Source organism: Ochotona princeps, chromosome 20, assembly GCF_030435755.1.
Source record: "Ochotona princeps isolate mOchPri1 chromosome 20, mOchPri1.hap1, whole genome shotgun sequence".
Lineage (NCBI taxonomy): Eukaryota > Metazoa > Chordata > Mammalia > Lagomorpha > Ochotonidae > Ochotona > Ochotona princeps.
Window position 1 is genome coordinate 33,078,642 of NC_080851.1, and position 25,396 is coordinate 33,104,037.

The window sequence follows — 25,396 nt, forward strand, 5'->3', positions numbered from 1 at the left end:
TGGTAATTTAAAGAAACGTTCAAGAAGCCCTCCCAGGTAAAAGAAAGAAAGCATGGAAATTTATAAATATAAGTTACATCTAAAAGGGCTAAAAATTGGTCATATGAGAATTTGACGAATTTCTGACAAAACTGAGCAAAGAGAAGAAACGAACTGAGATTGAAGAGGATACATCAGTAAACTCCTGTAACGTTAAGGACATAGTTCTGTCAATACCACTTAGGGTCCCTTAGTCTATTCCATAATTTAATTGTGATGGTTCTCTGTTGATTGCTTACTGAGTGATCAAATTGCGTGAGCAGCTCAGTATTACCGTATTGGGTCACTGTTTCCTTTCATATATATATTATTTTGCTTTATACAGGTGAGTCCTCCAGAATCAGTGTATATATAATTACAATTGTTATTTAATCTTGGGAGAGTGTCCCCCTTATCACTATGCAGTAGCTTTTGTCCCTTTCCATCATGTTTAACTTATAACAGATTTTATCTAATATAAATGTAGCCAGTGTTTGTTTCTGGTTCTTTATTTGTGTAGTATATCTTTTTCTGGCCTTCATTTTTGCTCTATGCATTTCTACAGGGTTAATGTTAATTTCTGTTGGCGGCATATCATTAGGTCTTATGTTCCTATTTACTCAGCTATTCTAAATATTTTCACTTTTGTAGTAGTTAATATTACATTAGCATTCAAGGTATTATTTGGTAAATCAAGACACAGTTGTATTTAGTGAGGTATTTCCTGGCTGTTTGTTTGTCATTCTATTTTTTTTTTCTTTCATGAGTCTTCGTGGTTTTCAACTTCTGTAATAAGGTTTATTTCCTTTATTTTTTAATATATTTTATTATTATTCTTATTATTTTATAGTACAGTTTCATATTCCCTTATCCCCTCCCCAGTTCCCTCCCCCCCCCCAGTTCCTCTATATCATTACTAACATATAGTTCTTCATACTCAGTCATATGTCCATCATTGCGGGCCTGGACAATGGCAGAGAGTCCAGAATCTTATTGTCAAGATATAGTAAACAGTTTCATTGTAAGTCCATTTTTGTCTGGAGGCAGAAATGCATACCACACTACATCCTCACATCTGAATGTTAGTCTCCATTTCACAGCTACTGTACATCCTCTTAAATGAAAAGTCATGTTTCAAAATCAACAATAGAAAGAAAAGAGGAAATTTACAATGCCATGAAGTTAAATGACATGTTACTAGATATGACAGTCTCCATTACACAACTACTGTACATCCCCTTAAATGAAAAGTCATGATACAAAACCAACAAATAGAAAGTTACAATGCCTGAAGTTAAATGACATGTTACTAGATATGACAGTCTCCATTACACAGCTACTATACATCACCTTAAATGAAGAGCCACAAAACAAAATCAACAACAGGAAGAAAAAAGAAATTTACAACACCAAGAAGTTAAATAACATGCTATTAAATGACTAATGTGTAGCTGAAGAAATGAAAATCAAGAACCTTCTTGAAGAAAATGATGCTGCCGTATGATCTACGAGTCATTGAATGATTTAATCCAAAGGAAGTGTTTTGAAGAGAAGAAACTCTCTGTTATTTCCTTTATTTTTAATCGATTGGCATTACTATGAATGTTGTACTTTCTGTGTTTTCATGATGGCTGTCTTTTGGTGTCCCTTGGCTTTTCTTATAAGGCCAGTCTGGTGGCAATGAATTCCCTAAGTTTCTGTTTGAGTGCGTTATTTCCCCTTCATTTCTGAAGGATAACATTGGTGGGATATTCTTTGTCAAGGTTTCCTAGTGCTTTAATTATATCATCCAGTTCACTCCTAGACTGTAAAGTTTCTGTTGAGTTAGTCTAATCAAGATTCCCTTATAAGTAATTTGATACATTTCAGAATTTATTTATTTAGGAGTTCTTATGGCTTGAGGATACTGCGTAGCACAGGTCTCTCTTTCTCTCTCTCTTTCACATTGGACTCTATTAGGGGTCTAGTCAGCAGAGCAACCGTGACCCAGCATTTGCTAAGTTTCCATGTGCGTCAGTGTTCCATTCCCTGGCTTTGGTTAAGACCTATGTCTACATTAGAGACTATTTGGACATATAGTCAGTCAGCTCATATTTCACCTTTGCCTTTACTTTTTATTGGAGCAGAACATCAACTCAAACTTGAGGTGAGGGATTAGGGCCTTCTCCCATCTTTCCCCAGCATGTGAACATCCCTGTCTGTACATTCCCACTGTTTGCAGCCTTCTAGAGTCTTAGGACTCTGAGGGTCTCTCCCTTGCTCTTATGCACACCACACTCAGTTTCTTCTCTGAAGCTTTTCCTTAGCCTGTTGCTTTCCTCCACCGCGACCCACCATCTCAGGCAGCTGCGAAGTTCATCGGTTGCCTTTATTTTTCAATGAAAGCTTCGGGGAAAATGGTCTCCACATTGTGTGAATATGGTTACATAAAGACAGCCTTACAACACAGGTTTTACCTAGAAGTGCCATGCCAGCCAAATAATAACAATTTTTCTGGGAATGAGTCTTAAAAAGAAATTATAGTCCCAATATACATCAATGCCCACATTGCGGACTGCCAAGGTGCTGGCTCTCATGAAGTGCACAGGCTGTTACTGCTCAAGGCTACCCTCCCACTCCCCAGAGCTAGCAAGGGCACACAGCTCACGGATCTTATGAAGTCTCAGGCAGCTGCCCTTTTTAACACGGATCTTGAGTTGTTATAAGCCATTGGTTAATTTCAGAATATTGAAAAAAATTTATTTTGACAATACTGCCATTTTGCCATGTCTTTTATGGCAGAAAGAATGTTTCGAAGTTAAAGCTCATATTTTTGCTAATATCATTGTGGAAAAATGACCTGGAATCCCATCTGGAATCCTCAACTGAAGTTTGTTAAGTGGCTGACTTACAGTGGTTATTTAAGTCTTCGTTTTGCTCTAATGAGAGAGAAGACATGAGCAAGAGGGTTCATCCAGCACAGCTCAAGGAAGCAAAGTCTTGGACACAACAAAAATGCCCAGTAGCTGACATAATAAACAAAGTGTTGCACACAGGAGATGATTATGAATGAATCGCAGGTAATTTGAACATAAGCCAAAGCTGAAAAAGAGTACATTGAATAACATTCAATTTTTATACAGGTTAAAACACATTTAGAGCTGTTAAAGAGTGTAAATGGATGATTTTACCATAGAGCAGTGTAATGTGCGTCCCTGGTTCTGAAAGATGGGAAGGAACGGAACAGTAACAATGAAAAAAGCTCAGTTCTGAAGTTGGATCCAGGGCCCAAGAATACTTCTTTTACTATTCTGTTTTACTGAGATAAGGATGCACAGGAAAGTGCGGCGGCACGGAGAAGCTGACATGAGTTGTAACTAACAGCACGGGATGTGAGCAGCAGTCTTTGGACCAAGTTCTCTTGGTTGCTAGGTTGCCTGGCCCTTTTTTTTCCCTCCATTCTTCTTTAACTCTGTCTGCTGCTTGCTTCACCGGGAAGAGAGAAACGTGTGTCTGAATTCTTGCTCTCAGCATCAACAGCCAATGTTAGCACAGCTGGGGCCTCATGGCTGTGCCATATTTTGTTGACATTTTGCCCATGATTGGCTACCTGAAATAGCCAGCTTCTGGAAATGGAATTAGGCTTTGCTTCAGCTCTCTTTGTACGTGTTTATCAACTCTACCCACAGCGAGACTGATGATGATGATGATTGGGATGTGCATGAGTCATGCATGAGCATGCTACTGGGGGCATCTTCTGAATGAGGGATTGTAACTCCACTGACTTTAAAACAATGAGGATTTGTGAAAACTTGTATAGTTCATTTTCTTCGTTCTATGGAGCAATATGAACCATCTTAAAAGTTATCATGTGTGGCATGGATGATGTCTTTCACTTGAATTCTTCTGAAAGTTAGAGACCTCACCACCACCAAATACTGTCTTTTTGAAACTGATTATCTATTAATTTTAGAAAAATGTACTTGAAAGGCAGAATGAGCAATAGAGAAGGGAGAGTGTGTGTGTGTCAAAGAGAATCCCATTCAGCCACTGGCTCACTTCCCTGACGCTCACAGCAGCCAGAGTGGAGTCCAGAGAAAGGCAGGAACCAGGAACTGGATTCCTGCTTCCTCTAAGAGTAGCAAGTCCCAAGGGTGTACGCCAACACCCGGTCTTTTCCAGAGTGTGCATTAGCAGGAACCTGATGAAAAGTGGAATCAGACACTGGGATACAGGCTGCAGGTGGCCCAAACAGCAGCGCAGCCTTCTGTGTCACATGCCCCTAAAGTATTCTTTTATGAATGTCAGTCCATTGCAACACTACAAAGGAAGCTACTGCAACAGGAAGAATTATTCACAAAATGCTACTGAGAGACAGTCAACATCTCTCCATGGGGTTGCTTCCTTTCCATTTTTTAAAAATTGTTCTTTATCAAAAGTAAGAATAGAAGACGATTCACCATTCTAATGACCTCCACACTCTCCCAAACAAGCAATGAAGGTCCTGATGGTGAACGTGTCAAAATTTTTTGCTGTAGGTTCAGAGATGAAAAGCCAGAACCGAACTTGCCATGACACATAATGCACTATGAGGGGGCATATTCCTCCCTACACTTTAATCACAGTGGAACAGTCAGGTGTAATTGAATAAAAATTTATTAGTTTTAAAGAAAAATAACCCTAATCCGATTTATTTTAGATTAACACAACTCACAGTGCCTACATTGTCGGTAATGTATTTCCCATTAGACCCACAAGTTGCTAAAAATACCAAATCCATCACCACCCAGATTGCATTATGAAGTGTGCGAAGCAGTGCATTAAAAGGCGTGTTAGCACCAACAACCTTTATTGGGGGTAACTGCCTTGAAGACTCACATGGCATACCTTTAAATTGCACTGTTAAAATACCAAATAAAATGTCAACGTCTGTCAGGTCTCTGGCTTTTATAAATTGTTTAGACTAGGCAAGATTGGGGGCTGGACATTGTTCTTCTCTTGCGACGTAGAAAAGAAGAGACCATAAAAAGCAACAAGAACAATAAAGCATCGCTCATTTTTGAAGCTCTTTCATGGAAAAACATACTTTGGATCATTACCCTCCTAATCAACAATTTCCTTCTTCCTTCCCAGGCTTCCCGTCTGGTATTTACCTTTCTCCCCCACCCACTCCCTTCACCCTGGGTGGTATTCAGAGCTTATATATTCTATTCAGTCATCATATTTTTAAAATCACTTCAAAGGAGATGCCAGCATGGCATGACAGGTCTGTATATACTAAGAGTATTTTTAGCTTGAACCATGGCTGGTCTCTCCATTTCCATGGTCTTAAACACACAGCAAGCCCTGACCGCAAGATATTCTTGGGGAGGAGGGAGACCATGGGAGCCGCTCCCTACCTGCAGAGGAGTGATGCTCACACCTCCGCGTGCACCCAGCAGCTCTCTTCCCTCCTCCTTCTCCGTAGATGACCATCCCGCCCTCTCCGAAATTCCCAACCAACAACACCTCAGTTTCGACCTCTTCCCTGGCTTTCCCACACTTCACGCAATCCAGACCTCACCTTCAGCTCTCCTGAGGCCACTTTAGAAGCCAGCTCCATGACACAGCCAACAGCCATGCGCGCCGCGCCGGACGAGTGAAGTTCATTCCAAACGGTGTCACTGTCCACCTGAGCAAACAGTCGGCAGGGAGGAGAAGAAAGCGAACGAGCGAGAGACAGAGAGAAAGAGAGAGGGAAAGACGGAAGGGGCAGGGGTGTCAGGGGGAGGAGAGCGGGGAGAGAAAGCAAATCTGTGAGGAAGGGCTGGCAGGGGAACCGCCTATGCAGAATAACATCAGTCTTCCGTTTTGGCCAGCAGAAAAGGCCTTCTGGACATGGCTTTGCTTATACATTTTCTCTGCAGCTTCTCCTCCAATGGAAACACATTCCTGCCATGCCTCACTGCCATTCCCTGTTTAGATTTCTCATTACAAACAGCATTACATAGACTGGATCTGGCTCCGGTACAGGCCTGCTAGAAACCAGGCCCCAGTAGTCGCTAGAGTAAAAACCAAGAGCACTTAGTTATACATAAAAGTTGGATTTGCAATTGCTGGGGGTGGGGGAGTGAAGAGGGGAGAATGCAAATACTTTTCTGACTGCAGGCTTCCAGGGAGCCAAAGACAATTATGGGGCAGGTAGCAGTAGCGGGGAGTGGGGAGTTGAAGCAGCGGCAGGGCGGCCTCTCCGATGGAATGAAAGGAGTGTGTGGTCTCCACACACGGTGAGCAACAGCAAAGTGTAGAGAGTACCTGGGCTTTCAAGGTGCAAACTTAGAATTTCTAACACCTACTGCAGTCTGGCAGCTGGTGCCAGCATTATTAAATCTGGATGGGCTGGTAAAGCATATGATTGGTGCTGAACTACAGACATTATTATCAAAACAAAATGTGTACCAATATGCTGGACTTCTTTCTATAAAAAGCTTCTTGCATTCATGTGTATTAAGAGAACATATACCAGGGTAGTTCCAAATGTGGAAATTGGAATAAAAATATTTTGCTGCGGAGTATTTGGAATTCATGTATATAGGTATAATGAGACAGAAAATATGCAACAGTGATGAGTTATAATTATCATCTACGGTACACAATTTAAGTATTTTGCCGTATGAAAACTGGCCATATCAGAAACTTGTCATCTTAGGACACATGCATTGTTTCAATCAAAAGGAAATAAAATCAAAAGATTGCGATTGGATAAATGTCACAATTTTCCAAATGGATCAAAGGAAAGAATATTGCACAGAGGAAGCATGTTTTATAAAGTAAAAATTAAATTCAAGTGCCTAATCCCAAGAAACAGTAAATAATCCTAATGCATACATGTCCCATTATCTGAGCTCCAATTCATATGCTATCGAGAACAATGAATAGATGATTAAGAATAATGATAACTAATAATGAATAATAGATGGCAATAATCAATATATGCACACAAATTAAGATTCTCTAGACAATACCATGGTTGTTGCTGGGGTGAAACCTCAGCTTTAATCACTAAAACTTGAATGACACTGGACAGTTTCATGGACTCTTTTTGAACCTTGGTTTCCTTACCTGTGAAAAATAACAACCATAGACTATTTTTTTAAAATATGAGATCAGTAAGTGACAATCAAGTGGCTACATCTGTTTCGGTTACTATTACACCCATTCTGTGATGTTTAGCACATAGGAAAGAGCTAAGAAGTCAGTGAGCCTAACGTCAGGCTATTCAGCTGGTCAGAGAACACTTACGTGACCTCTACTGCCTTTCTACCGCTTCATAGAACCCTCACAGGACCTTGAAGCCCACCAGGCTGCCTTTGTACCACTTCTGCAGATCCCATGCTTTTGTATCAGGGCAAACACCATCCTAGCCAACAAACACATCTTCTGAAGAGAGGAGGAAGCACTGAAGTGTGCCCTGAAAACTAATCATATGACCTGTGCATTGAAACTGTTGTGTTTTTTTCTTTTTTTGGTGAGTCGACAGAAGTAGTTATTTGAGCTTGTACACTGAAAAGTAAAAAAAGCCAATGTTTTCATTAACTCATGTGGTTTCTAATCAGTTTTCACTATTACATATTTATTAGTGCCAAGGAAAATTCAACATTGATCAGATTCTAAATTATCAGGAAGGCAAACAAAGATAGAACAAATCATGGAAGCCCCAGACACTGAGTTGATGATTCAAAACCATAGAATTCCTAACCCTTTTTTCTTTGACATTGGAATACACTGTATGCTTTAATTCCTTCTTCATGTCTTAAAGCTGTGACAAATTTCCTTCCAAAAGTTAAAAACACTCTATTTTATTACAAAAATATCCCAGAAGCCAAGAACGACATCTCAAGGTGCGTTAGATAGACAGAAAGATCTTTGTTGAAACCCACCTGCTTGTCCCTCTTCCCAAAGCATTCTTGCAGAAATACTTTGTGCCATGTACTTGATGTATAATTATCTACTGGTCAAGAAAGTTTTGTTCTGATTCAGCTAATATTCATTGAGTGTGTATGTGAGTCCTATTTAGGAGCTCTTTTTATAATAAACATAAGGTTATTTCTCTCAAAGATACTTGAGGCTTTGACCCATATTCAACAAGTTTTCCCCCAGTTGTCTTTAGCAATGTGTAGGATTCATCATTACCTCATTTACTTCTAAACAAACAAAATCTGAAGCCAGCACTGTGACACAGCATGTTAAGCCACATCTTGCAATTCCAGCACAACTGAACGTATCAGAACTTCAGTTTGAGTCCTCTCTGCTCTAATCAGGAACTAGATCCCTAGCAATGTTCCTGAGAAAACAATGGAAGATGGCCCAAACTCCTGGATCCTGTCACCTAGGAGGAAGACCTGTATGGAATTTTATGTTTCTGATTTCAGCCTGACACAGCCCTGGCCACTGCAACCACTTGGCGAGTGAATGAATAAGAGAATTCTTTTTGAAAATATTAGGTTAGACAGTGGGGTGGAACAGCGGTTTAGGGTGATTTAGGGTCAGTGTCAGGAGAGCTTGACCCTTGAGGATGCCATATTCCACACTTCAGTTCCTGGGTTTGGTTCCCAGGTCTGGCTCCTGACTCTCACTTTCCGCTAAAGCCAACCCTGAGAGACTGGGATGTTGGCTCAAATAGCTGGATCCTTGCCAGTCACTGAGTTCATTGCTCTTGACTTCTCTCTGGCCTAATCCCAGCTATCCTGGGCATTTGGAAAGTAAATCAGTGGATGGGAGCACACTCTCTGTATGTCAATCTGTCTCAACCTCCAGTTTACCCCGCCCGGTCTTACTGTATCTTAAATGAATAAGTAGAGAAACACGTTTTTAAATGCAAATGAACACTTTTTTATCAATCTGAAAATTATCACCATAAAACAGGAAGTGAATGCAGTGACTGTGGAATCCAGAAGAGTTGGAATGTCAAGATCTCAGGTGACCAATAACCTGCATTACAAGTGGCCAGCAGGGTTCTTACGCAGAAGGGAAGGCAAGAGTAAAGGAAGAAGTGGGAAAAGCAAAGAAAGGTGTAAGGGAGGGAGAGAAGAGAGAAATCAAACAGGAGATGATCAAACATTTTATGTTCAGATGTATATGGCAGTATTCCTATTAGATACATCCCAAAGTTACTGAAATAATTAGAAAGATGCATTCTCTATGGAAGAACTATTAATGTAGGAAGAGCAAAGGGCTAGAAAGGTAACAGGGATGCATCAAGTCATCAACCCTGAGTCCTGCCAATTACTAGCCACATGTGCAAGAACCTGCTGCAATCTCACAGAGAAGCAGAGACAGCAGCAAGGAGCAGCACTGAAGTAAACACTGATGTGGAATGTAAGGAGGCTACGCTCACTCCACTGCACAGCAGAAGCCCGTTTAGGAGCCTTCAAAGAAAGGGATAAAAACTAAGACCTACTAATTCATGCTTTTCACTTTCGCTATGCATTCCCTTACTCTACAAAAATTCTCTATTGTTCAAAAAAAAAAATAAAAGTAGTAATAACCATCTTCATCCTACTATCATGGAATGCTTGTTATGATCCAGGCATTCAGTGGCCCTCCTTCACACACATCCCCACACCCACTTCACTGAACGCTACACAATCCCTGCACCTGAAATCACGTGGGTTCCCCAGCTCAATCTTCCCAATCCTAGTCTTGGGAAGTGGATGGGAAGTGAGATGGCTTGCTGTCCTGGAGCTCTGCCTGCCCATCAGGAACCCAGCTTCCTGGCATATTGGCCTGGGTCCCTATCCCTCCACCCACCCAAAATCCAAGCATGGTCACAGTTCTCCAAGCCCAGTCCACCAACATACCATGCCAGCCAGGAAACCTAGGTGTCCCTCCCCCCTCACCTTCATGCCCTCAGCCAGGAATCAAGCACTTGCAGAAATCCCTATGCTTGCTCTGCCTGCTTGAGCACTAGCCCATGTCCTTAAATGCCTCTGCCATTACCATCACCATCACCCAACTCCACTGCAGGCCTGCACCCTCAGTCCACCACCACGCTGGTGGAAGCCAGGTGCTAACACTTCACATACTGGCATGTGCAGCAATCAGGACTTGCGGGGGGAGCTCTGGTGTGGGTTGTTGGGTGTCTTTCCAACTGAAGGCCGAGTGTGTGGTGGGCAGGGTTGGGCTGGGATGAAGCCTTGTTGGTTTGCATAAGAGATAGAGCTGGAGACAGAACAGATCAAGCAATTACAACCACCATTGTTTGTGTAGGCTGATGTGGGTGACAGACTGAGCCAGACCCCATACTGGTTAGTACACCCAGGAATCAGGTCTGAGGTCACCTCAGATGATGTTTCTTTGGGGAACTCCCAACTCAACTGCTGGACTCAGAGCTCCAACCAAGGTGAGAATTGTAGGATCTGTGGACTGATTGGAGTGCATGTGACAGAACTGGGACTCCTCAGTGCTTAAGATGGTGCAGTAGATGGCATACCAGATGAATATGGGTAATATGACAGTTCATTGGGGCCTACAGAGGACATTAAGCACATACCAGAGGATGGAGGGCAGAACAAATTGGACAACTTGCTCAGCCAAGCTTTGATCACAAATACCTGGGTTTCTGGAGACTCTAAGGTGGACTATATCAGTCAAAGAACCTTGGAAGGATTGCCTCATCTTTGGAGCAACAAAATCAACTGTATTTCAGAACTATCAAAACCACTTAAGCAGAACCTTCAGAGCATGCTCCACATCAGCGACCCTAGGATGATATCGGCTGCTGTCCTCCAGTCCCAGGGAATGATTTGGTTAGAATGCTAGGGGCAGCTTTCCCCCTCTCTCCCTCCTTCTCCAGATACAGAAAGAAGCAAAAGAAGATGGGAAACAATGGTCTCATCCACTTCCCCTTATTCATCGACCCTTCCCACCCTAATCAGAGCCATACTGGTATGCATCCTTCTCAACAATGCAAACATCATCAGTGCTAAGTTCTCTACTTCTACAAACTCCTACATTTCTTAAGGACATCACAGAAACAGACATGATTATTTCTAAGTTTTGTGTAGGAAATTCAGAGAAACTCTTTGACTACTGATTGGAGGTGCTGACATGAGAATTCTGAAAAGTCTTAACTCTTACTTCATCTTGGTGTTTATGCCAGTAAAATCAAAATCCAGTAGGTAACATAAATAAGAAAATTATTTTTAAAAACTAGACTGTAATGATTCTAGTAGAATATAGAGAATCTCCCACTAAGATCTCCATGAATATCTTCTCTTTAAAGGTACTGAACTTCTATTAAAATTGTTAAGATACTAAAAAAAATCAAATGTTGCAAGTTGTACCTATGATAGTTGGGATTTCCCTAACTGTAGTAGTTTGTTCATCATGATTTTAGACCAGTGATTCTTAACAAAGGTGATTTTTGCTATTTTGGGAGTCATGTGGGACAGATCTGACCAAAGAACTCTTTGCTTCCAATGTCAGTTATGCCTAGGTTGAGAAATTCTGCCCTTGAAATAGTGAGAAACATACCAATAACACCACTTCCTTCCTGAAGATGTTGCCAGAAATTTCAAAGCCAAATTTGTGGTCCTGTTTGAGTAAAACTCCCAGTGACCACAGCACATAAATCTCACACACCGCCCCCCACTGCATTTTCACTTTGGAACTCATCACCACACCTACTTGAGAGAAAACCCATCACCCTGCTTAAGGTTGTTTGCTTTGAAAACCATCTCAACTCTTTGACTAAATTAGATAGGGAAAATAGAGCAAAATAAGGAAGGAAAGACAAAGAGAGAATGTACCCAAGAGGGTTAGAGTTGGTGAGAGGGAAGAGACCAAGGCAGCCGAGGGGGAAAGCACTCGGTCCTCTCATCATTACGTTCCCAAAGTTGTACGTGAGTTCTTGCTTTTATTTAGATTAACTTTTATCAAAATTGTCCTTTTCCTGACTCTGTTCCAATAATTCTATGTAACAGAATTATGCTGCAACAGATTTTTATTATTATAATTTATTTCTATTTATTTGCAAAGCAGAATTAGAGAGCAAGAGAGGGAAAGAAATAGAGAGAGACTGATCTTGCGTCTATTGGTTCATTCCCCAAATGGCTGCAACCATGGAACTGTGCCAGCCAAAACCATGAGCCAGGAGCTTATTCAAGATCATTCTTGTGGGTGCAGGGTACAATGGGCTGGGAGGCTTGTATGGAATGTGTGTACTGCAGGTGTCTGTTTAACCCATTAATGCCACAATGTCAGCCACTGTAAAGAAAACCATTTGTTGAAGGCTGGTCACCAGCATTTTTTTTAAAAGATTTTTATTATTATTGGAAAGCCAGATATACACAGAGGAGGAGAGAGAGAGAGGAAGATCTTCCATCCGATGATTTACTCCCTAAGTGAGCCGCAACGGGCCGGTGTGCGCCCATCCGATGCCGGGAACCAGGAACCTCTTCCAGGTCTCCCACATGGGTGCAGGGTCCCAAAGCATTGGGCCGTCCTCGACTGCTTTCCCAGACCACAAGTAGGGAGCTGGATGGGAAGTGGATCTGCCGGGATTAGAACCGGCGCCGATATGGGATCCCAGGGCGGTCAAGGCGAGGACTTAAGGCGCTAGGCCACGCCGCCGGGCCCTGGTCACCAGCATTTACAACAAAGGAAACAATACAGTAGGACAACATTTTGATTACAACAGTTACTGTTTTTTTTCCTGGCATCTGTTGAATTAGTAACTCAAGTAGCACAGATTGGGCCTCCACGTAAGAAATGAGACAGACAAACACAAAGCATGCAGGTCGGAGATTTACATTGTGATAACCCAATTATCCAGTGTGATAGCAGATCCTAAATTGACAATCTCTAAATCAAGTCTTAGAATTTCATTTTAGTCAATAATGGCACATGGATTTTGACTTTCTCAAAGTAATGGCTTGCCAGAAGAAATTGTCCAAAGTTCATTTATCTTCATTTTTCACAGGGCAGCAGGAGGTCTGCCTTTCTCACCTGAATGGGGAGACTAATCAGTAACAATAAAGATCGTATGAGCCATGGTACTTACGACTGTCGATCTAGAGACAGATTCTGATATGGCATCTCTTCAACTATTTAACCTGTCCGAGTGACTTACAACATTATTCCAACAGCTTTGGCTTCATGACAATTTTCATAGTTTAATTTGAAGGGATTTATGTCTTAGGTTGCTCAGGATGACATTTCAACAACAGAGTCTTTCAATGGTTTTTCTTTTTATGAAATTTAAAAAAGAAAGAAAATCAGTTATAAAATTCTGTTACATACGCACACAACCACCCAAAATGGTCTTCAGGGGCCTGGTGGCGTGGCCTAGCGCCTAAAGTCCTCTCCTTGAACACCCCGGGATCCCATATCGGCGCCGGTTCTAATCCCGGCAGCTCCACTTCCCATCCAGCTCCCCGCTTGTGGCCCGGGAAAGCAGTCGAGGACAGCCCAATGCATTGGGACCCTGCACCTGCGTGGGAGACCCGGAAGAGGTTCCTGGTTCCCAGCTTCCGATTGGCGCAGCACCGGCCCGTTGCGGCTCACTTAGGGAGTGAATCATCGGATGGAAGATCTTCCTCTCTGTCTCTCCTCCTCTGTGTATATCTGACTTTGTGATGAAATTTTTTTTAAAAAAATGGTCTTCGGGCATGAGCTGAGAATCAGGTTCTGACACTGAGAACAATGTTTAGAAAAATTGTTCTCCAAGGCAGCAACTGTTTGCAGATAAAGGAAGCAATGGCAGAAAGCTTTTTTTTTTCCAATTTGTTAGAAGTAACCAGTGCTACTAATGCAAAAAAAAAAAAAAAAAAAAAAAAAAAGAAAGAAAGAAAAATCACAACTCTCTCAAAATTACTTTCAAACCAACATATCAAACTTTATTTTGCTTAAGATGTGGTTATTTCTTCATGCTAGTAAATCAAAAACCAAGACTTAGATTTTATATATACATATGTGTATACGTATACATATATATTTGACAATGCAGACACCTACTGAGCTTCATCTTCTGGACAAGAAGGCCGAGTTAGTCTCTGTTCATAAAAAAGCAATCGCAATCTGAGGACATTTCACATTTGCTTCTTTGGCCGGCACTGAGTCAGCCTCCCCTGAATCTCCACCTCAAGGGAGCGCCAGTTCTGCACTGCTGTCTGGCATCAGCTGCTGTCTGGGCATCTCTTTTCTCCTTTGATTTACTCTCATCGGAGTCACTGCCAGGTAAAGATTTTCTTTTTTTGTACCATTTTTTCCTTTGCCAGCTTTTTGAGAATTAAGAAATGCTTCAATCAACTCTGGACAATCTAAGTTTTCCTCAAGTTCCCAAGTATTGTCAGTATCTGTAAATCCCTCCTACTTCGGGAAATATTCTGTCTTCCCATGGACCACACTTTCTCCAACGCAAGTTCTTCAGGCTCTGCCTCTTTGGCCGCTTTACTCTTCAGTTCTGTTTCTTTCCCATTTTTTGCACTATACTTTGTTGGAGGCCATTTTTTGATTGCATACTTGAAGAGCTATTACGTGTGTGGCTTGACGTTCTGAGCGACGGAGCGGGAAGAAGAGGGTGAGGACAGTCACTGGATTCTTCCTTGGTGGAAGCGTTTTTCTGCTCCACTGTAGATTTATTTTTAAGCATCATTCTTCCGTAAGTTTTTTAAGTTTCATGCGGATTGAAGGCAGAGCCAGGAAAAGCTTTTCATAGCTCTGATTCTTTCATTGTTGCCTCACCTTATTGTGTCTAAATCGATTAAAGAAAGGTTACCACAAGGCATTTCAGTGATTTCAAAAAGCAATAATCTATGTAACATCAGTACGAAATAAAGGATCAAGTTGTATCACAAAATCATGGGCATGAAAGCAAAACAAACAGAAAATCAGGTATTTCCTAACTACCAAAAGTGGGACCCATGAGAAACGGTAGTCCATGACAATGTTGAATTGGTCCTTGCACTTGTGACAAGCTACAAACAGATGCTTTTCATCAGCCATGACTCATTCTGTTCAAAAATACATATTATTCACCTTTTTTTATATTTTTTGAGTATTCTCACCATATTGAAAGTTGTGGTTTGGATACTCGTTTGCAAGGTGAATGCTCTTTTTTTTTTTTTTTGAAGATTTATTTATTTTTATTGGAAAGGCAGATGTGCAGAGAGGAGGAGAGAGAGAGGAAGATCTTCCATCTGATGATTCACTCCCCAAGTGAGCGCAACGGCCGGTGCTGCGCCGATCCGAAGCCGCGAACCTGGAACCTCCTCTGGGTCTCCCAAGCGGGTGCAGGGTCCCAAATCCTTGGGCCATCCTCAACTGCCTTCCCACGCCACAAGTATGGAGCTGGATGGGAAGTGGAGCGCCGGGATTAGAACCAGCAACCATATGGGATCCCTGCACGGTCAAGGCGAGGACTTTAACCACTACGCTATCGCGCTGGGCCCAAGGTGAATGTTCTTCAAAATGTTTGGTACCTCAAGTCTTAAGTTAATGGTTCTAAGACAATGGATGCTTAAACTGCTTTCAGTGTTCAAAGATGAGGCATTTAGGAAGTGCCTAGACTACATGGAGTCATGACGGTGGAACCATAGAGACAAGGCTATAAACAGGTCCTCTTGTTGTGTGATGCTCTGCATGACCTTGGAGCTCTGCCACCAACAACTCTACCACTGGATGACAAGCCAAGGAGACACAATTGAGGGCTAAAAACTCCCACAACCCTAAGCCAAAATAAACCTTTTTCGTTGCTAGTTTTCTCCAGAATTTCATTATAGTAAAAAAAGGCTAATGGATATACCCTTCCTTCTCATTGGTTGCTTCCTCTGATGCGCATCTTCAGCTTCTGAGAGTTGAGTATAAAAACTCACAGAGCTGCCACCCAGCGGTGAGTTATGAACACCAATTAAAATGGTAAAACTCAAGATCAATTTAGGGTTTTTTTAATTGTGAACCTGCTTCCTGAGTTTCCCCTTGATTCAGTGGTCTCTGTATTTCTGTAAGCCTTTGCTGAGCAATCACCTACTGCCTTTCATTTTTCTTTATTCTTTTCTTGGTCACTCTGAGATTGATCACATGAAAGTAATCATCAGAATACAAAAAAGTTATTGGAGCTGCACAAAACAATTAAGTAAGTTAATTAGACATAAATACATAGGTGTTATACATAGTCAAGTATTTTAGACTTTCCAGAGAACAATTACAAAAATAACATTCCCCCTATAATATTTCCTGATATCTGGAGCAAGAAGAACTTATATGTTCATTGGAATTTCATAACTTTTCATTGTGTGAAAGAGATTGGTTGGTCAACATCAGCCTACTGGAGTCAACTGGAGTCCACAGTCAAGGACAAGGCAAAAGGAGAAAACGAGTCTGGGGATGATTGTATGTAGACGTCATGAAGATGGACGAAAGTTGCAGCCAACACGTTCAGATGAGTGCTGAGTTCAGACTCATGTCTTGTCCTGTTAGTGGGGGAGGAGTATCCTGGGTGGGACTGTGGCTCACTGGGAGTGCCTGCGTTTTTGTCTAAAAGAGTAAAAGTTACAGAGTTCTAACCCATTTTGTCGTAAGGGAATGATGGCATGAAATTTCGCTGGCAGTGCTAGATATTGGATTCTTAGGTGCAATTTTACAACTATAACTACTGACAAGAATTCATCTGAAAAATATCCCTAGTCATGGTTTTAAAAAAAAATAAATATAGTGCCTGGTCTGCCAGCTCATGACTTCTGCTGTCCTGGGTGATTTATTTTTACACAAAGTTTAAAAACTTGAAGGCAGCAAAAGCCAAAGCCTCTCAGAGGAAGTAGTTGGGCTGCTTCCTTTATGGCATGCATTGATGTTTAACCTGAGACTTCTCAGGGCAGGGTGTCTGAGGACGGCAACCACTCCAACACAGGGAAGTGTGTGTATAGAGGATTCCAGACCATGCCTAAAGACAGTGTTAGAACATGGAGTGGTGAAAGCCAGTGAAAATTAACTGGCGTTTTTATCTTGAAAGTCACTTGTATCTGATTTTTATGATTTGTATTTTTAAATCATGGCTCTGTGACATGAAATAATAGCAGGCAGAAGTTTGTCCTTTAGCACATGATAAGTGGAAAAGCATTGATTTCATAGAGAAAGATTTCCTTTCCAAAAAGTATAAAGAACTTTGAATAAAAGAGGTTAAAAAAAAAGGTGCATCTGGAAATGAGATTGGAAATGTGCTGGTCTTATCAATGTAATGTGTTCTGATAACTTTTTCTTGGAGTCCACCAAGTTATCTGCTGATAACCCTTCTAGGAATTCACCAATAGTTTTCACATTCAAACTTCCATAACTTCAGGTTTTGGAGACATCATTGGGCTTCTAAAGTGCATGCTAATAGATATTAGAAAGAATTTTTGGAGAAAATTTTCCTCTACCTTTTCCCATTCTTTTGGGTGGTATCATTGCCAAGGACATTTGGTGATGAGAAGGTTAATTACTTATTTATCTTGCTGACTGGAGCATTAGAGACCTTGAAAACTTGTACTTCTATTTGTAAACTAGTGAAACATAGAATAGTTCATTAATCGACCCAAACCTTAAGAAAATGGAGATAATACCACCCTCCCATGTTAGCATTAAATTTTTCCATTTGTGTAAAGTGCTTAAGTGCAGTGCAATGCTAGAAATAGTAAATTCTCAAATAACAGTAACAGAGAAAAAAAAAACCCTAAGTTTTAGTACTTAGCATTACTTTTTATTTAGTAGCACATCAAAGAACAAAAATCATCTGTGATAATGCTAGGAGTCAGAAACGACCTCCAATCAGAAAACTACCCTTTTTTTGAGCGACATATGGATCTAGTTCAACTGGAGTTTCCTGAATGAATGCCGGCCTTTGCAGGCTTTTCCAAGCACATCCAGCATAGTTCAATCACTGGCACTGGAAACAAAGCTAATACTCCGAGAAGCCGCACATGAGAGAGATTAAGCTACCTGTCCTGCAAGAGGTTGTGGAGGTATTTCAAATGGAAAGGGAATGACTTAAAAGAAAAGGAATTTAGGCAGTCTCCTTTGTAGAATCTAAAAGCAGCTTGTTGATCCCTTTCGGAAACATTCCCAGAGTTCAATATAAAACTAACATGCCCAGTAACAAAACGTGTTTCATATGCATTGTGCACGGTGAATATGCTACAAGATTCTTCCTCAAATGCCTTGAACATTTCACCGTAAATGTTGGGAAAGTAAATGTGCCCCATCCAATCCTACACAGTTTAGTTAGCTGGTGCTGCTACCCTAAGCTGCTGCTGGAAACGCAAGGAATATCTGAATAATTGAGTTTAAGCTTAAATAATGATCAAATGACCTTAGAAACCTACTGATCCTAGAAACCATCAGACTCAATAAACAGATTTTCTATCATACTACAGCTCTTGTGCCATTTGAGACATGCTGTGTAAAAGCTAAACTGTGAAAGAAGGCAAATAACCTTTTAAACTTTGCATTCTATCATTTAAAATGATTTTTTTAAAAAGAAACATCAGACAGCATCTTGACTTGATAACTTAAAATGATCTAAAATAATTAAAATCAATACTGTGGCTTCATTTAATTTTTAAGACATTTTAGTTTTGTTTCAGTAGATTATACTATTTTACATATGTAAAATGGAAATTTCAAGCCAACTTTCTGATTTCCATGTTATACTCAATAGAATATCTACTTAGTCTCATTTATAAGAAATCTAGGAAGTTCAAAATTGTGCTATTCTAAATCCTCTAATCTTAAAACTAAAATGTGCAGTACATATTAAACTTCTGGTCATGATCATTAAAGCGGTGGGAGCAGTGAACTTAGGAGACAGAAAAATGCTATTTATTGGTAACACAGCCAAATTTGTTACTCACAAAAGGCAAAAGATAATTACCATTGTTCAGCATATAAAGAAAAATGTGAGGAATGAGGTTGGAAACCCTACTAGATACTGGATGCCATTAAGCATCTCACAGATCTTACTTACTGTATTCTTCCCGCTAGACTAGTAATGGTGTTACTAGTCACTTTTTAGAACAGAAGGAACTGCAAAGAAGTTCAGTGACTTGATCAGAATTAAATAGTGGGTAAAGATTTTGGATTTCTGTCCCAAAATCCTATGTGGAAGTCTTAACCCTCACTGGGACTCTTTTTAGAGCTAGGGCCTTTGAAGTATTCATTACGAATAAATGAAATCATAAGGGTGGGTCCTAATACTGCCTATGTTTCTTACAAGACAAGACAGAGCTACTAGGGCTGAACATGCATAAAGAAATAATTATGTGACCTCATAAGACGGCCATTTAGAAATCTAGGAAAATAATTTTTGGAGAAACCAAATCTTCTAATACCTTGCTCTTGAACTTCTAGTCTCCAAGACTAGGAGAAAGTGAATTTCTGTTGTTTAATCCAGTTCATACTTGGTATTTTGTCATGGCATCCCTAGGCAGACTAGTTTGGATTTTTAAAAAGATCATCCGTATTGTTGGTTATATAGCTCTCTTCCCAAAGGCATACCATGAGAACTAATGTAAGTACCAGAAGTGCAGGGATTTGGATGTTTTTATCACTCTGCCTTCAGGGTTAGACAAATAACAGATGTTTAATAAATATGGATAAGAGGGCTCAGGGATTTATCGTAGAAGTTACGATGCCAGTTGCAATGCCCAGGCCTCCTCCTGGAGTATCTACGGTCATTGCCTGGTTCCACCCCAGACTCTAGTCTCTATTCATACCCTACAGAGCAACAGTGATGATTCAAGAAATTGTGCTACTGCCAAGAAACCTGGAGTTTCTGGATCCTGGCCTGAGCTTGGTGCCATCACAGCATTGGTGGGCAATTATGACGTGAGTCAGTGGATGGGAGCTTTCTGAGGATCTGTCCCTCTACCTTGCAAATACACATGAACTCTCTCTCTCTGTGTCTCTCTCTGTCTCTCTCTGTCTCTGTCTCTCTCTCTCTCTCTCTCTCTCTAGTCTCTCTCTAGTATACTCTAGGGCTGCGAACATGTAAAGTACAGTACCAGAATCCCTTCCCCATCTGGGTCCTACAGTAGGAGTCAGTGCCTATCCAATTTCTTTGGTTATTGTTATGCTCAGATCTTCAGCTCTACCCAGCCTTCTTGGCCTCCTTTGTATATCACCCTGCAGTGATCATTCTTCACTACCAACTGCGGCCTTTGCTGTGGTCATGGATCCTCCAAGCCTTCCCTAGAAACTTCCCTGCTCAGTAATATGTTTTTTAACCACAGAAAGACAGCCTGCCTAAGATTTGGTCAATCAGATTCCCATTGACAAGCTAATCAGAGCTGGCTATCTGATGTTTCAAAAAATACAGTTTTTAAGAAGCTGTTTCAGATTTGGATAAAGTATTACTACCCAGCTATGCCATGTTTCATCTCCAGAGAGGGTGATCAATCACATTTCATTTATCACTTTACTGCTTAGGCAAAGACCCAAAGCTCCATTAACTGATTGGCCCTATTGTGGTCTCACAGAATCTTGGCTCTCAAGTGCAGAGCATGGAAATGCAACCTCGACATCATCTGAGTTCTTATGAGAAATAGAGAATGCAAGGTCCCACTCAGGTCTCTTGCACTGGACCCGGCACTTCAGAGCTGGAAGAACATTTTGGAAGTACTGAAATGTGAAGATTTGAATAATCCAGCGTTTGGAATCCCTAAACCGTGATTTCGTGCCCAAATGATTCAATCCTGAAACATGCACTCACCATATCAGCCCACCTGGCATGACTTTGATCCTGTTGTAACTCAGATGGTAGACCAGATATTGAGTAGACAGATCGATTAAGAACTCAAGGTTGCAAGGAGTTAGAGATCATGCAGTCTGTGGCATACTCTCTAGAGAACACAGGCTACTCAGGGCTAACTTGTAGAGTTACATATCAGTAGCCGTTTCCACAATTTATACCCTATATCACTACAGTGTATCTCCATAATATTGTAAAGATGAAGATGTATTTAGTTCTAATCAGAGTTGAAGAGATGGAGAACTTGAGAAGCTAATAATTAATAGAGCCAAATAATTGCTGGTTTCTCAGGCTGGCATTAGATGGAAGGACACTACCCTCTAAAACTATGACACTATTCAAGGTTTAGGTCCATGGTTACTTCAGTATCAGCGGCATCAAAACTTCTCAAAGGCCCTCTATAATGTGGGGTGATAGTTCATTTTTTCTTGCTGCATGATAATACTCTGAGTCATAATTCTGGCCTGAGCATCTTCACGTTGATGTTCTCAAGTGCATTATTCATTCATCTCTGCAGTCTGTAGCAACGGCAGTCTCACTCCCCGGTGCGCTGCAACATGCCAGCAACTTGAACGTATTTATTCATTTCACGTTGGATGTTCTGCTGAAACGCTGAGACCCTTGAAATGGAGCTGGGATGGATTTATGATGACAATGGGTGGGTGAATTCGCATGCTTTCTCTCCTTTGTTCAACACCAAGAGGGAGACATGAATGACAGTTCACTCCCTTGGGACTACTTGTAGGTTATAATGCACACACCTTAGGTTCTTTAGTCATGGTGAGATGAAACAGAAACAGAGCAGCTCAGGGAAGACCTTCAGATTCCAAGCAAGGCCATGGATATGATGAATGAATACTGTGACTGATATTCCATATGGAAAGAAGGCGTGAACTATTAGTGCAGCAGCTGGAGAGTCCAGGGGCATGCCGTGTGCATTACGGCTGTGCCACAAACCATCTCCAAGTATGATTGACTGCATGCTGGCAGCTCCACTGACCTTGTGTGTGCAATTTCTCGCCACTCTTCATCTACAGAAAAAAAAATTCCTTTGCTATTCACTTACTTGGAACAAGAAAGGGGAGAGCATATGTTTGTTCTGGCAAAAACGCTACATCTAGAGACTCTCAAGACCCTCATGGAAGATACTAGTGGGCTTCCAGAATTGTCAAGTAATATGTGGATTCTTGTGGGTTCCATGGCCAGTCAAAGGATTTAACGTTCTCCGTCATTGCTATTCAGTTTCAGGGAACAGCTGGTCAGATCTACCAAATAAATTAGAGCCAAGGGATACCATTTTCACAGTTTCCTACTGCTTCTTCATTTAATTTAATGTGCACTCCCTGTTAACAGGACTTCATAACACGCCAATGCCTTCATTCAGTAAATAGTGCACAGTAGAGTCCTTTTCTGATGAAGAGTAGTTTAACAAAATGAACTGTAACTCAGGAGTTGTATAACATGAGATTCCTCTCATTCATGCCTCAATGGTGTTATCCAAGGGCAGAAAGTATTTTAATATTCCAGCTAGGGCTAAGATATTCTGTACAGCTGTGTAGTTTTTTTTTTCTATTTCAGACTGATGATATTTGAGTGCATGGATTTAATACTTCATAAGAATTTCAATAAAAAAGAGAATGCTTTTGGCAAGAGAAGTAGGTGTGCTTTCCTATGATGAGGGCTAGTGCCATTTGGGAAAGGAGTGCTGACAATCCTATGAGATGGAAATCACGGTGAGTTCTGCGTGCACGGTATTGTGGTTAAGAGAATGGGAATCAAGCCATCTCTCCCCATCACATACTGCTAATTGTATGATTTGAGCAAGTTCCACACTTCTTTGAGTTTATATTCCCTTTCTGTGGAATAGAAAAGCCTCAGTTACATTTTGAGATTAAGACCTCTGTGATTATTGGGAGGATTTAAAAACTTGAACAGGGCAGTGATTAGAAGTTTTGCGTAGAACATGGCTATTCATGAATCAGCCTAGTTCTACAATAGGATTTTTTTTTTAAGGATTCTCTATGGCCCAGCCTACTCCATGGTATCTAACTCAACCCTTTATGCAATGGGCAATCCAGCTATTAAGTCAATTCTGGAGATCTAAGAGGTTCAAAATCATGTGAGCACAGTCTTGTAGAAGAGCCAACCTCGTTTTGCCAATTAATCCCATTTATCATTGAGTTTACTGAGGAGCAAAACAAATGGGTATTAGTCAAAGGAATCCCTGTAACTTGAACTTTAAGGACTTGATCTGCTGATGCTTGCACAAGCTATCAACAGGAAGGTGGATAGAAAATGGAGCAGCCAGGACTTGAACCACAAAGTCTGTTGCTGCACAATACACATGCAACCCAAAATTGGGCACATGGAAACTTAGAATCATCATCCTCTGGCCCATGCATCAACTAACTAGGATCAGCAAATAATCTAGGCTAGATCTTATAGTTCAGATATAAGTCAGGAAGAAAACAGCCCAAGGCAACTAAGGCCACAGGTAACAGTGTCATCTAAGAAGCCTCTGAAATGTGTTGCAAAAGGGACTGGAAAATGTCATGCAAATGTCAGAACGTTTTCATTAGATTTGAAAATTGGTAGATACTGAAGTGTGGTGCCTAACCTGAGGCAGCGTAATTGAAATAGGAAAATATGGACATGCAACATCCCCAGGGGCTGAGAACTCCTAAGCTTATAATGCTGGTTAGAACTGGAGCCATTTGGCCTGCACCTCCTGTTGAGGCCCAGATCTGTTAGTGCACTAATAAGTTTGCTTGACCCCCAACTTGCTAAATAATCAGATGGACAGAGAAGATTCAGCATTTTGGATTATTGTAAATCTAATTTGTCTCCTCAACCCTGTCACCACCCTCAGTCCCAGGGGTCAAAAGGGAAGCCAGGTGCATTGTGTCATCTGTAGAACAAACCAGGAAGGGGGTGGGACGGGTGCCCAATTCTCCACAGGTGAGAGCAACTTTAACTTCCTTTGCTTCCCCACACACCTCAGCATTAGACCCTTGTCAAGGATTTCTTTAGTCTCTGAATTCCTCTTAAATCAAATACCGTAAAATACCAGAACTTCTTTCCCACCCCTCACCAGTCCATTCTGTATTCCAACATTAACCACCAGTTCCAGGCCTTAATCGTGCAGATTCTACAACCACTACCTTGCCTCCATTGTTCGTTAACATTTATATGTCTTCACACACACGTGTGTTTACATTTGCTCTCATGCATTCTTATCTGTCTCACCAATTTGAATGTAAATATCCATATAGATATTGTTTCTTCCTGTTTTGTTTAGCGCTATCTATACCCACATCTCCCCACACATTAGTACTGAGTAAGTATTTGGAGTGTGTTTGTGTGTGTGAAAAATAAGCAAGTGAACGGATCCTGCTGATTCTAATTCAACCACCAAAAGCACGGAGAACTGTCTACAGCAGTTACTACAGGACTTTGACTTCTTTCATGCCTGCTGTTAATGGAATCAGAAACTAGCACTGTGTGCATACTTCACAGCTCTGAGGGTGTGGGTTTGACGTCACCACCAGAAAGATGGACTAGAAGACTATTCTGTTGACATGTCTTTAGCAAACTACTTTGAGCTTTGTTTACACATGCTTATTACCTTCTATCCACATCTTTGTGAGCTTCCATATCACTCCGATCAAATTCATTGAGTGAAAATAGAAGATTAACATTGGCACCCAGTGTCAAGTACATTAAAGCAGACACGTGGTATTAAGCAGAGAATAAAAAGTGAAAAAATGAAAGGGAAAACATGAGTTTAGATGCTGCTCCATGCATCACACACAGAGGACCCTCAAGATGTGTTTACTTAATAATGAATGAAGGAATGGAAAATTGTCTTTAAAATGGCTAAGTGGAAGAATACCAAGCTGCACAAAAAAATTCTCTACTTATAGGTATTTGTGAGTTTTAAATTTCTTTGGGAGGTCACATTTGAAAATGATAGGCAGCATTTTTAAGAAGTCCTTACTTGGCCATATTAATAACTAACATGTAAGTTAGCTACAGTAAAAACCTACGACATACCATGTAAATCACCTTTTAGACTATAACAGAATAAATTAATGAAAGTATTTTGATGCATAAACTTCTGAAACAGTAACAATCTTGTTAAGTCTACATAAAAACAAGAATTTAATACATGCTTTGTTGATAAGCGAATCATCATTTGGTCATTCAACTCCATTAATTTACATATTATTTTTATGTTAAAATAAGACTTTATGCAGTAGTAGAGCTATGATTTGCTTTGAGCTATGATATTAAATTCTGGGAACTCTGTTCTGAATACATGCACAAAGCCCAAACAGCGAGTTAATTTATTTCAGTTTTAGATTTGAAGAGAAAATCAGCTATTGTTTACAGCCAAAAAATTTCATAGTTATGCTTTACTAAGCTTTAGGTAGAATACAAGCTAACGGTGCCATGTCAGTGTTATATATTGACTTCTATTTTATGATCAGGGTGCCTATCTGGATCAGAAAACATTCAGGTAGGAATACAAGAAAAGAAAAAAAATCCATATTTTGGGCATCAAAAATTTGGGCTTATATTTACCTATGTTTCAAGAAGTCACATAATTATAAGCAATCTCATTTGATCACTCTAAAT

The 25,396-nt window shown here is 40.7% G+C and overlaps 1 protein-coding gene and 1 pseudogene across 8 annotated transcripts in view; both read right to left on the minus strand.

The window, feature by feature from the left end:
- Window positions 1-25,396, minus strand: part of HDAC9 (histone deacetylase 9) — an 834,677-nt gene that overhangs the window by 164,271 nt on the left and 645,010 nt on the right. For all 8 annotated transcript variants that reach the window (XM_058677966.1, XM_058677969.1, XM_058677964.1 and 5 more), the window contains one exon: window positions 5,561-5,668. In XM_058677966.1, coding sequence (XP_058533949.1) covers window positions 5,561-5,668 — 108 coding nt within the window. The remainder of the gene's footprint in view (window positions 1-5,560; window positions 5,669-25,396) is intronic.
- Window positions 13,989-14,632, minus strand: LOC101533487 (chromobox protein homolog 3-like; annotated as a pseudogene).